The sequence below is a fragment of the Chelonus insularis genome, unplaced genomic scaffold (genome assembly GCF_013357705.1).
Source record: "Chelonus insularis isolate UGA/USDA-ARS -01 unplaced genomic scaffold, ASM1335770v1 contig_55_pilon, whole genome shotgun sequence".
In the NCBI taxonomy this organism is placed as follows: domain Eukaryota; kingdom Metazoa; phylum Arthropoda; class Insecta; order Hymenoptera; family Braconidae; genus Chelonus; species Chelonus insularis.
Genome location: NW_023276643.1, coordinates 162843 through 176068, shown reverse-complemented (window position 1 = coordinate 176068; position 13226 = coordinate 162843). Strand labels below are relative to the sequence as shown.

General features: G+C 34.0%; 2 protein-coding genes across 2 annotated transcripts; both read right to left on the bottom strand.

The window, feature by feature from the left end:
* Positions 1–5642: 5642 nt before the first annotated feature.
* On the bottom strand, positions 5643–6275 carry LOC118070189 (uncharacterized). The gene has a single exon (XM_035088623.1). The coding sequence runs from the start codon at positions 6273–6275 to the stop codon at positions 5643–5645; it is 633 nt and encodes a 210-aa protein (XP_034944514.1).
* Positions 6276–6381: 106 nt separating this feature from the next.
* Positions 6382–9146, bottom strand: LOC118070188 (uncharacterized). The gene is made up of 5 exons (XM_035088622.1): positions 8995–9146; positions 8262–8652; positions 8095–8178; positions 7668–8005; positions 6382–6517 (listed from the first exon to the last, which is right to left on the bottom strand). Exons 1-5 carry the CDS (start codon positions 9144–9146, stop codon positions 6382–6384), a joined length of 1101 nt encoding a protein of 366 aa, XP_034944513.1.
* Positions 9147–13226: the final 4080 nt, after the last annotated feature.

Sequence of the window (13226 nt, the reverse complement as noted above, 5' to 3'; positions counted from 1 at the left end):
CGATAATTGTATGGTTTTCTCACTTTTATTAACAATTAACAATTACTAGTACAATAGAAAACACGAATCACTAAGGTTCATTGAGTTGTCCGTAATTCAACTATTTCTACACTTGTGAATTGTCTGCTGGTCAATGTTTCACCAAAAAACATCTCAAAACAGTGAATAGCAACATTCACGTTATACACCAGAGTTGTTCGGGTGTGCGATGTATATGTGAATGTCCGTGAGGCACTATGGCGCCGACGCCAGTTCAGCTTCGCGCCCAAAGACACTACAACTGACTGTACTGGACCACTGGCACTGATGAGATTGATTATAAAGCTTCAGTTATGGTCACGAGCGTTGCCTGAATCTGTTTGACCCTATTTGTAACTACAAAGGGTGAGCTGACTGCAAAAATCTGCGATTCGACTGCGAAAAGTTATACAGAGATGACCGCGTGATTTGCCTGGAGCTAACTGACGCCACAAGTGCTCGACCGCGTGCTTGTTGGCGTCACTAGGGCCGTAGAGTTGCCTTCTGGGCCATGAGGGAAATACTTCCCGATCATTGGTCCAGTGAGTTGACTGACGCGCCGGTAGACAAGTCCGGCATTAACAATTTTCGAATATTCTGAGACTTGCTGACTTGGGGCCCTCCAAGTCAGAACAATATTAATAAAACGATTTCAAAAATTCGTCAACGATTTTTCTGGGCAACTCTTAAGCAAGATGTTGAGATTTGGTGTAAAAAATGCAAAGTTTCTTTCGCTAAAAAGGGTCCCCATAAAAAGTCTTGTGGTCAACTTCAAATTTATAATGTTGGTTCTTCTTTTGAAAGGGTCACCATTGATATTTTTGGTTCTCTTACTAAAATCTCCTTTGGAAATAAATTTTTACTTGTTGTTACAGATTATTTCACTAGATGGCCTGAGGCGATTCCTCTGCCTAATCATCAAGCTTCTACTATTGCTGAGGCTTTAGTGACTCAAATATTTTGTAGATGTGGTGTTCCTATTGGAATTCATTGTGATCAGGGTCGAGAATTCGAATCTGAAATCTTCAAGGAGGTGATGAGTCTTTTTGGTATTAAGAAGACAAGAACCACACCTCCTCATCCCCAATCGAATGGTTTAGTTGAAAGGTTGCATAGGACTATTCTTCAATATTTGTCCGAATTTATTATCAAGAATTAAAAAGATTGGGATAAGTAGATTTCTTCATTTTTGTTGGCTTATCGTTCTTTAAAACATGAAACTACTGAGTATTCTCCAGCTTTGTTGATATTAGGTCGTGAATTAAGGTTGCCTATTGATCTTCTTAGAGGAATTAATCCTTCAGATAATTCTTTTGAGGATAATTCTATAACTGATTTTGTTTTTAATCTTCGTGAACAATTAAAGATTGTTCATGATAATGTACGGGATAAGTTGCAAATTAAATCTGAAAAACTTAAGTATATGTATGATTTGAAATCTAATATTCTTTCTTTTGATGCCGGTCTGGTTTGGTTATTCTTCCCTAGAAGAGTTAAAGAAAAGTGTCCAAAACTTTAATGTGAGTGGGAAGGTCCTTATATTATCAAAAACAAACTTAATGATGTTGTATTTCGAATTCATAAAAATTCGAATGGTCGTTTGAAAGTTGTTTATGTGAATAGACTCATTCCTTATGAAGATGATTAGTTATTTTGACTTTTTCTGGATTCCTAATTTCTGTTGAATTCAGGGTTTTTGTAACTTCCAGTCTGAGAATTTTGGCTCTCATTGATCATTTGATTGTTGATTTAAATTTACAATGTCTGTCCTGGAGCGTTCTCGTGGAGTTACTGTAGGATATACACGGTTGGAGTCATTGTATCGGAATCCTTTTCTCCATTCATTGGCCAAAGTGAAGCAAACTGAGGTACTAGATGTCCATGGTATCCTAATATTTTTGTTCGGATAGTATGCGTAACTGTAAGCCCAATTTTTAATAATTCAGTTTACACAGTGAGCAGAAGCTATTGAACTTATTTTTGAAAATTCCTTGCGCAAGGTGGAATTGAATTGGATGTTTTAATGATATTAAATCATGGATTTGAGAGTCAGATTTTATTTTAAAAGGATGCGAAGTCGGAATTTATTTGGAGAATTGACTCCATGAAATGTGACCATTCAACCTAATTATTAATTGAACATTGAATTTATGATTAAAATGGAATTTTTAAAGAACTTTGATTCTGTGAGGATCTTTTATTTTGTTTAGTTCCATGACCTTCCAGTTCTTGGCATTTCCTACTCTTTGAGATCGTTTGGTTTTTCCCAGTGGTTCCTCCTGATGAAAAAGAAGGATGGAGAGGGAATTGAAGACGGAAATTTTAATTCTTAATTTGACTAACGGACGATTAGTTTTTTTAAGAAATTTTTTACTGTATAGAATCACGTTTTTTTAGTTTAATTTAGATCATTTTGGTCTGTTTGGAGGTTCTTACCCGCCGCAGGATTTTTCCCTCCTAATTATTTGTTTTATTTATTTTAAAGCAGACAGAGTTGGGAAGCGGCAATATTGGAATCTAGGATGAATGATTACAGTGGTTAACAATGGTTTTGCCCATGAATGATAAAATACAAAAATAGGCAGTATTTAGTAAATACTAAACATCAGGTATAATATTACAAGTGTCTTAGCTCGAGTTATCGAGCTATGCAAGTTTAATCTGGTATTGTGTCCGCCGCACTCTCGCAAGTTTCGACTTGTTCGTTATTATAGCACGGCTTTACTTTACTAGATTTAATACATCATAAAGAACGTTAAGAATGCGTTGGCGTTCGCTAATAAACACCGTGAAAATACAATCAGTGTATGACGTGGTAATAGCACTATAACATACAGCAACGTTTTAAGTGCAGCAAACAAATTTTGTTTTCAGTTTTTATTGTAAAGTTTGAACTAAAACTTTGTGAATTTATATTTTTGATATGCCTCGTTCCTGTGAAAGCAATCCTAACAATTTTTGTTACGTGTGTGGTAAATTCACTACAAAAAATACGAGCGAAAACTTCAGTCCCAGAATCTGTCGTCGAATCTACCGATGCTGTGGAATGAACAAAAGGATCACATTGAAGATTGTTATTTTTGCATAAATAAGACAGAAGGTCTTAATACGCGCAAAAAGAGAAAACATAGTGACATTGAAACGCCATCTGCTCAAAGACCTCGCCCGCATGATGAAAATCACCCCGTTCCGGCGCCACTAATGGATGCTTCTGAAGGAATTGACCAGCTTAGCACTGAAGAAGACGATCTTACGGATCCTGATTTTAGTCCTCACAGCCAGGTACTGCAACCACATCTAATTACCTAACCAGAATTAAATGATCTAGTACGAAACCTGAGTTTATCAAAATCACAAGCTGAACTTTTTAGTTCGCGTCTCCAGCAATGGAATCTCCTGGCAAAGGGAAAAAAAATTACTGTTTTTCGGAACCGACACGATGATCTTGTAGCTTTTTCTAGTATGGACGATGAGAATCATCTTGTTTACTGCAACGATATTGATGCGCTGTTCGAAGCTTTCGGTATGGAGCATGAACCAAATGCTTGGAGATTATTCATAGACTTGTCTAAAACCAGTTTAAAAGCTGTATTATTGCACAACGGTAACACGTATCCTTCTATTCCTGTCGGTTATGCTGTATCTTTAAAAAAAACCTATGAAAATATTAAACATCTATTACAAATGATAAAATATCGAAGATATTCTTGGGAAATATGTGCAGACTCTAAAGTGATTGCAATCATTTTAGGCATGCAACAGAGTTACACAAAGTATTGTTGTTTCTTGTGTCTTTGGGACAGTCGCGACAAGGAAAACCATTACATAAAAAAAGTGTGGCCATTACGAAAAGCTTTTATACCAGGAACTGAAAATATTTTTTATCCACCTTTAGTGCAAAAAAAAAAATATTATTATACCACCTCTGCATATAAAATTAGGATTGATAAAAAACTTCGTAAAAGCTCTGAATCGCGAAGGTCAAGCTTTTCAATATTTAAAAAAAAAATTTACGAAAATGACAGATGCCAAGTTAAAAGAAGGAATTTTCATAGGATCTCAAATAAAAGAATTAATGAATGACAAGACTTTTGAAAGCACATAGAATAGCAAGGAAAAACAGGCCTGGACATCCATGATAAAAGTTTTTCAAAATTTCTTGGGTAAAAAAAAAATCTGAAGACTATGAAAACCTGGTTAAGAATATGATCCAAGCACTGTATGCTCTCGGTTGCAAAATATCCCTCAAAATACATATTCTCGACTCACATATGGATTTTTGTCCTGAAAATATGGAAGATGTTAGCGACGAACATGGTGAACGTTTTCACCAAGATATTTCAGGCATGGAACAGCGATACCAGGGCAAATGGAGTCCTGCTATGTTAGCAGATTACTGCTGGACGTTGAAGAGAGAGGCTGTAGATATTATTTATAAACGGAAAAGCAATATATTGACTCATTTTTAAATTTTATAATATGTGAATTATGAATATAATGTTATTTTATGTTAAAAGATTTTTATTTGATTCCACAAAAAACGCGAGCTAACTCGACCTAAAACTTACATCAAAATGTATGTTTAGAGGTATTCTTTCGCATTTAGCACTCATTTCATATAAGTTCAATAAACTCATTTCATGGATTAACAAAACCTTAAAGTTTGTTAACCAGTGTTATTAATTTGATTTTCATAATTTCGAATTAGAAATTAAATTTTAGATTTTTCATGTTATTTATTTCAGCCTAATTCAATATTTTCACCCAACTGATAGGAATTGCCAGGTGGCAATTTTTAGAAGATCGGGAGAAGTGTAAAATATTTCTATGTCGCCATCTAATGACTATTAGACTAACGACAGTTTATTAGTTAACGACGTTTGCTTGACGATTAGATTATTTATAGCAACGAGGGGAGATTTTGTTTATCTCCAGTTTTTGACTGAGACTTGAGTTAACCGCACGGATTCTTTCTTTCTAATTAATTGCTGTCATTCTTTAATAAACTTTTTCCTTTATTTATCAATTTTCCGAAGTTGTTATTTGGTCTTATTTTACAATATTATCAGTTTAGATTGGTACTGAACATACATGTATAGGAGCATGTATATATATTATTATGACCATTTCTGCCCCCTTAAAGTGACAAAGTTCAAAATTAAATACATTTGTGAATTAAGATGAAAGAAACAAAAGATATCATAAATACAAACTTTGAACGTAACAAGCATTAAATTTGAGTAAGAAATATTAATATAAAAATGTGATATATGATCAATATATTGTTTTTCTTAATCATCGTCGTTTGGTAGTAAACATAATCTAGTTATCGGTCTTTTAATTTCTTCTCCCGCTGTTTTAACAGTTGCTACCCTAGCAACTCCGTCCTTTTTAGGATGCAGGGTAATGATAAGACCTAACTGCCATTTTAGAGGTGATAAATTATCTTCCTTGATGACAACTCATGAACTCATATGAACTAAATCGGGTTGGTCAAACTTCCATTTGTTGCGTTGTTGTAAACTTTGTAAATATTCTGACTGCCAACAACTCCAAAAATTTTGGAGTAATTGCTGAGTACGGTGATATTTATTTAGACGATTTTCTCGTACATCTCGCACATCTCATTGCGGCATTACAGTCAATGAAGTGCCAATTAAAAAATGCCCTGGAGTTGAAGGTGATTCATCATTTGGATCCGATGAAATTGGAGTTAAAGATCTCGAATTAAGACAGGCTTCTACCTCGACCATTATTGTGTATAGCTGTTCATATGTCAAATGAGTATCATGAAGAACTCTAGTGAGGTGAGTTTTGGCTGCTTTGACTCCATTTCCCCATATCCCACCAAAATGTGGAGCACGAGGTGGAATAAATTTCCATTCTATTTCGTGATTGGTCAGAAAGTTTTGCACCTTATTGTTTTGATTGTCGGTGGTTAACATTTCTGTCAATCGGTAGAGTTCGTTTTTTTCTCCAACAAAATTGATGCCGTTATCAGAATAAATGCAACTGCATTTTTCTCTTCGTGCAAAAAGTCTTCGTAAGCACATTAGAAAGCCATCAGTGCTTAAATCGAAAGCTAGTTTGAGATGTATCGCTTCGGTTGAAAAACAAACAAATAGGCACATATATGTTTTGACTATTTTTCGATTTCTGAGTGTGACGTCTTTAACAAGAAAAGGTCTAGCAAAGTCTACACCACAATGCGTAAATTGACGTGATGGTGTACTACGTGACTCTTTTAAATTTCCCATTACTTGCTCTTTTTTTTTAGGTTTGGCTCGACAGCACTTGATGCAACTTCTTACAGTCTCGCTATTATGATACCAAATAATGGCCAGTATTTCTTTCTAATTGACGTCAATAACGCCTGTTTTCCTGCATGTTGACATGTTCATGATCCATAATCAGTTCTGTTAATTTATGATGTGCTGGAAGTGTTAATTGATGTTTTTCGTCGAAGGGAATATTAGAATTTGTTAATCGACCACCAGTCCTGATCAATTCCCAATTGTTTATGAACCTAAAACACCATGCCAATACTCTGCGTAGTTTGATTATAGACGAAAAACGACCAAATATTGGTATTTTGATTGAGTTGGTGAATAAAACTGTTCTTACAGGCTTTTGCTCGAATGTAACATTTTTATTTTTTTTTATTATTGGCCACTGATTCTCTGGCGATTGCAAAAATGACGGTCCATGCCACCAGAGATGTAAACTTTTTAACTCATCACAGTCTATTTCTCTCGAAATGATGTCTGCAGGATTATCTCCACCAGAAACATGCTTCCAAATTGCTTGTATACCTTACTTATATTAATTGTTAATGATGCTATTACTTTGTGTGTCAAGCGTGTCAGCAACAAGGCTCCACACAGTTCTAGTCGAGGAATGGTTTGTGTTTTTAAAGGTGTTACCTTGGACTTGGCGCACAATAAGTTGATATGATACTGTCCAAACTTATCCATGGATCTTATATACACACAAGCTCCGAATGCTTGTTCTGACGCGTCACTGAATTCGCGAAGTTCATGTTGCACTGTGTCTTGATGTATAACTCTTTTTGGTATTTGAATTGATGGAATGCTCTGAATTGATTTACGATATTGAATCCACTTCGTATAAACTTCTGGTGGAACTGTTCCATCCCAAGATAATTAATGCTTCCATAAAAGCTGAAAAATGATTTTGCCTATGATAATGATTGGACCAAGAAGACCTAATGGATCAAAGATTTGTGCTATGATTGATAATATTTCTTACTTGGTGAACTTTTTACTCGTGTCTATTTTTAGGTTGTATCGAAGTATGTCTTCCTTTGGATGCCAATATATGCCAAGAGCCTTGATTCCATTACTGATATTTTCTGTTTACGTCGGTATATCTTGATCTATGAGTGATAAGCTGTTCGAGTTCTATTTTCGAAGGGGAAATCCATAATTTGAAAGCAGTTGTATTATTTCTCTTTTAGTTATTTTGAGTTCTTCTTAGTTGTCATTTCCTGCTAACAAGTCGTCTACATAAAAATCTCGTTCAATAATTTTGCATGTTTTTCCAAACATTGCCCTATTATTTTTTGCTACTTTTTTTAGACATCTAATTGCTGGAAAGGGTGCTGATAATGTTGCATTACATATTTATACTGTCGGAATCTTAATATTATAGAAACTAATTCATCTTGAATAGTTGGACCTACAATTTGCAAGTTATTCATTGATTTGCCTGTATCGATTTTAACTGAACCATCGAATACAACTCGTAAAGCTTTGAGACTGCCTTTCTTTTTGACGACGTGATGTGGAAGATAATGTGCTATTACCTGTGAATTATCTATATGCTTTGTATCTACTATTGTCATATGACCTAGATTTAAATATTTATTCATGAACGCATAATACTCTTTGGCAAATTCCGGATCTCGTATAAACTTTCGTTCCATTGCATATAACCTTTGTTTGGTCTTCATGTAGGCACTTCCTAGCTGTTTCAAATCTTGTTTAAAAGAATTGTAACTATAAATCTTCCTTCTTCATTTCTTGTGATTGTTGAAAAAAAAAAACTTCTGCTTACCGTTCTTCTTTCGAAAGTTTTTTGGGTGTCGTCGAACGATCTTTCTTCTACCAAAATGATGCTACTTGTTCTTCTAATACTGAACTGAAATTGCATGAATATGTATTTTCTTGATTGTTAGACTTTCCCCTTGTGTTTATTTGGCCGCTAACAATCCAACCAAGTACTGTTCTGTGTAAAACTGCTGGGTGTTCTTTTAGTTTTATTTGTCCAACTCGAATCAAATCCCAAAAAATGCCTGCCCCTAATAGTAAATCAATTTTCGTTAGTTGATAAAATAATGGATCTGTTAAATCAATGTTATTTGGAATGTCAATTGCTGTATTAATTGGAGCTGTTGGTAATACATCTGTAAGTTTAGTAATAACTAGACGGCTCAAATTTGTACTGTAAGAGTTGTATCTCGATCTGATTGTGACTGATGCTTTATTTTTTACATGAGTTGTTGATCCAGCTACTTTTAATACTGGAATATTCGCATTGCTAAGTGATATTTGTAATTGACTGCAAATTCGTTGCGTTATAAATTGAGATTGAGATCCAGAATCTAACAAGGCTCTACATTGATGGGGTTATTTGTTGTGATCTAGGATTTCTACAACTGCTGTTGATAATAAAATGTTAGTGTGTGTTTGATGAATCGAGTGTACTACTGTTGTTGCTGAAGCAGAGCTAGATTCTTGTGTACTTAATGTCTCATCCGTTTTAGTTGGTTCCGATTGACTTAATAAAGTATTATGTTTGTTTTGGCATATTTTGCATCCACTTAACTTGCAATTTCTCATCAAATGATTTTGCCGTAAACAATTCAATCATAATCCAAATTTTTTAACCTCTTCACTTCTTTGTGAAATAGGCATTTTCAAAAACATTTCACAATTGTAAATGTTTTGTGATAACTTGCAAACTGGACATATTGTTTTTGTTGTTGCTACACAATTTGCTGTGTTGCTTTCTTTCACTAGTTTCTTTTTGTTTGTTGAAGAGCTTGAAGATGTTTTGTTACCTGTATCTTTTAATTCTTTATTATTTGCTATACTGGAACTGTTCATTTTTTCTAGAAGCTTGTTCTATTGTTCTATTGTTCTATTCTCTGCTGCTGATTCCCATTGTAGTTTAGAATTATAGTCTAATTTTATTGATAGTATGTGATTGATGAATTTTTCTAAAAGTTCTTCGCGAGAACATAATGTGTCGAGTGCGTTCAGATGATTCTCTGTCTCATTCAACAATTGACGTGATTCGTTTCTCAGCTTCACCTTTAAAAATTGATTTATATTACTGTTTATACTAATCCTGGTTGAAGGAAAGATTTTCCTTCGGCTATAACTTCATAATAAAGATCTTTTGTGTATATTCTTTCAATCTTTTCACGAGCACTTAAATTTTCTGACTTGTCTAATAATTCGATTTCTTCTTGTGTCTTCATCATTTCACTCCATAATAATTCTATTTTTTTCAACCTGATTTTAAATTCGTAGGAATCAGTTTGCGTATTTGACTCTAAAAACGCGTTTTTGAATCTCGTTATTTGAGATGTTGAACTTTTAAAGTTTCTATTAGAAGGCATGCGTTTACTTGTTTTATTTAAGAATTGTTATTGTGTTGACAATTCCTGAGATTGTGAAGTTATCTTGTCAATGTTTGATGTCCGCCGGTAATTTTACTAAATTCCGTTTTTATCGACACCTGATTGACTAGGTTAGGACAGTTATTTTTAGTCGATATCGATTAACTCGAATTTGAATGGTTATTTATTAAGCGTTGTTTCAGCTCGTGATGCTGTATAGATGATTATCAATAATTGAGCTTTGTTGCAGCTCCCAAGTCACTTAATGATTGCTCTAGGCTGTTGAATACGTTTTCTGAATTTGTCTGGTGTCACTAGTTCGGAATTATCCGACTCAAAGTTCTACGGACGCGTTACCTGGACTTTTGTCATACACAATAGCCGTATTTCTCGAAGGACCAGTGGTTCGGGTAATATTTTATTTTGAATAAGTGTAACCCACGTTGTCACACACTTTACTGACTGGTAATTAAATCTTAATTCTATTTTGGATAGGTATAAGAAATCAAAATTACACTGAGTACGATGCAACTTGACTAACCGTAAAGTTCACCATTTTAAAAACTATATTTTCAGCTTAGATTGGTAGTGAATGTAGATGTATAGGAGCGTGTAAGTATATCATTGTAACCAATTCCCAACTTTCGTGCTCAAGCCTGCAGCTTATAATTTACAAGTATAAATAATAATAGTAATAAATAAATAGAAATTGGTTTTGAACAAAACGGAAGTAAAATGGAAGTCTGGCGCTCTAAACACTGTGCTATAATATCGTCTCTGACAATTTGTTTACATTTACTAGCACATCATGTGCACACTCTACGTGCTCTTTCTTTTCTGTCAGTAATTATCATAAATACATTGTAACACCATCTTGTGTAACAAATTATGATTTATACTTTTTAGATAATTTATTCAAAGACTTTTAATAATAAGTAGGAAGAACATAAAAAAATATCTTACTGTATGATTTAACTCTAACATGCATACAATCGATAGCTCCAATAATGCGTATAAATCTAGCTCTATAAAATTTTTTTTTGGGGTCTGCCATATGGCTGCAGAAATTAATGGAAATCTTATGTAATACATACGTTAACTCGCAAAAACCCTGGAAGTCCGATGAATTATATGGCAAACACTTGATTTGCTGATTCCAGTAAAATTACTTATCTACTCTACTATATAAATTTCTGGAGGCTGTCTGTTCTTCTCGCTCTTTCTGTGAGTACCTTGCACGCTTCTTCTTTTTGCTCTATTTCTTTTATGCTTTTTTGCTTGAGACAATGAGTCCACCAGACTAGCTGTCGCGACTCTATTACAGACTTACTAGTGAATCAGACGCGGAACGCTCCAACGCCACACCACATACAATTACAAGATTAATTGACTTATTAGAATTGAACAGTAATTATTAAATTAAGCGTTGTGATTAAAAGATACTTTAACGTAAAAATTTCAGGGAGTATTTATGTTGGTCGTTTAGACGTTGTTTACAAATATTGAGTCTGTCATACACACGACAACAACGCGTAACCTTAGCCAGCAACGACTTCGTGAACCTTCGAGACTTTAATTGAGTTTTAAGGTGTTAGTTACTTGAGAACGAAGTTAAATGTACAGTTAATTGTACAATTACTGGATGATAAGAAAATAGTTGAAATGACAAGAAATCCATGCAAGGAATAATAAGATGTAGAGCAGGCTCATGCTTGTTGCGTCGTATCCGCCTCGTCGAATTCACTAAATGGACGTCGGTAGCTTCTGCCGGTCTTTCTGGCTCCTCCAGACATCTGTCTTGCTCTGGCTCAAGATTCCGTGAGGATACACTTATTCCACAAGCTGAACTATTCTTCTTGTAAAGTGATTCACCGACTTGGGTGACTTGATTACGATAAGATACCCTTACTTTGATTGCTGCTCGATCTCAGTGTATCCCTACTAATGAATAATTTAGGGCAGTGGGACCACTGCACGTTTCCTCATTTGGTTATCAGTTTTGAGGGATAGCTTAATTCACCCGACGGCACCCGATGTTAATCGATTGCCCATTGCGAGCATTGACAGGCTAAGCACAAGATCGCTACAATCATCGTTTCATGCTGTTTCTTTGACCATCGGGCTTTTTAGTTGCAGATTACGCATGCTATTTTTTGCGGTTTATAATACTGCATAATAATTTTTGCACGGGATTGTTTGGTGGCTGCACATTTCACAGTTTATGTTTGGGACCTGTTATTTTGGACATCGTTGAGATTATCTTCTGTCTCTTACATCATTCTACATATTGCACTTTTTCGTGGCGCTGGCAGTGATACCCTGGTTAAACATTTCAAATCTTATAAAAAAAAACTTTGTAAGAATTAATCGGAAAATAGCATCAGAAATATCATACTTTTTATAAGTATATATAAAACATTTTCTCATGAATTCTTATAAAGTAAGTGAAATTTCTGATGCAATTCTCCGATTTGTTTATATAAGATGATAAAAATCTTTAAAAAACTTTTGTATTGTTTTTTATCAGAATTTATAAGAATTCATTAAGAATAATCTGATGGCTTTGTATAAAAATTTATAAGCACGTTTTGTATCGTTTCTATCAGAATTTATAAAAAATCATTGAAAATATTCCGATCGCTTTGTATAAGAATCTGTGAGCGCGTTTTGTATCGTTTTTTATCAGAATATATCGTCTTACCTCAAAAAGAATAGGTTAAACAACGGAAATTTTGATTTGCTCTAAAAGTTTTTCGTTTATACGAATTCGTTGTTTAAATATACACCTGAAATGAAATTAATTAGTATTTTAGTCCGAAAATATCCTGCAGATGAGATTCGATCCTCGCATCCTCGGCCCACAGTCCAGTACGCTGCCAACTGCGTTATTCTAAAATACGAAAACATGATTTCCACTTAATCTATTTAAGTTTTAAATAAAAAATAATTCAAACATTTATCAAGTTTGCTCCCTAGCATGTATTTCAAAGAAAAATAGAATAATTTTTATTAACATATTAACTATTTTTATAAGAAACAACCAGACCGTTTGTCATAAGATCCTATGAGAATTTTTAAGTAAGTGACGCCGTTTGATCTTCTGTTTGGTTCTATATGATTCTATTAAAATGAATGTCATCAGATTAAATAAGTTATTGGTGAATAATCTTCATTAACATATCAACTTATTCTATAAGAAATTCTAGGATGGTTTTTTATAAGAATATTTTCTCATCATGATTTTCTCTATTAGGATTTTGCTTTTCAGTTGATACAATACTCAGAACAAAAGAAAGGGTTATTACTATTGGATGTTGGAGGAGTTCAACCGATTAAATAATGCTGAGTTTTTTTGCCACATTTAGAAATAAAGATAAATGTTTTAAGTCGGATTATCTTATTGAATTGATCGATTTTTTGTTCAAATCTCTACTCTCATATCCTATAGAACTCTTTTTTTGGCTATTAAAACGCTAACTTTTTTTTAGAATCTTGTAATATTTGATTGGTACATTCTTATAAAACTTATTCAAAAATTAAAAAATATGATTCATTTATAATT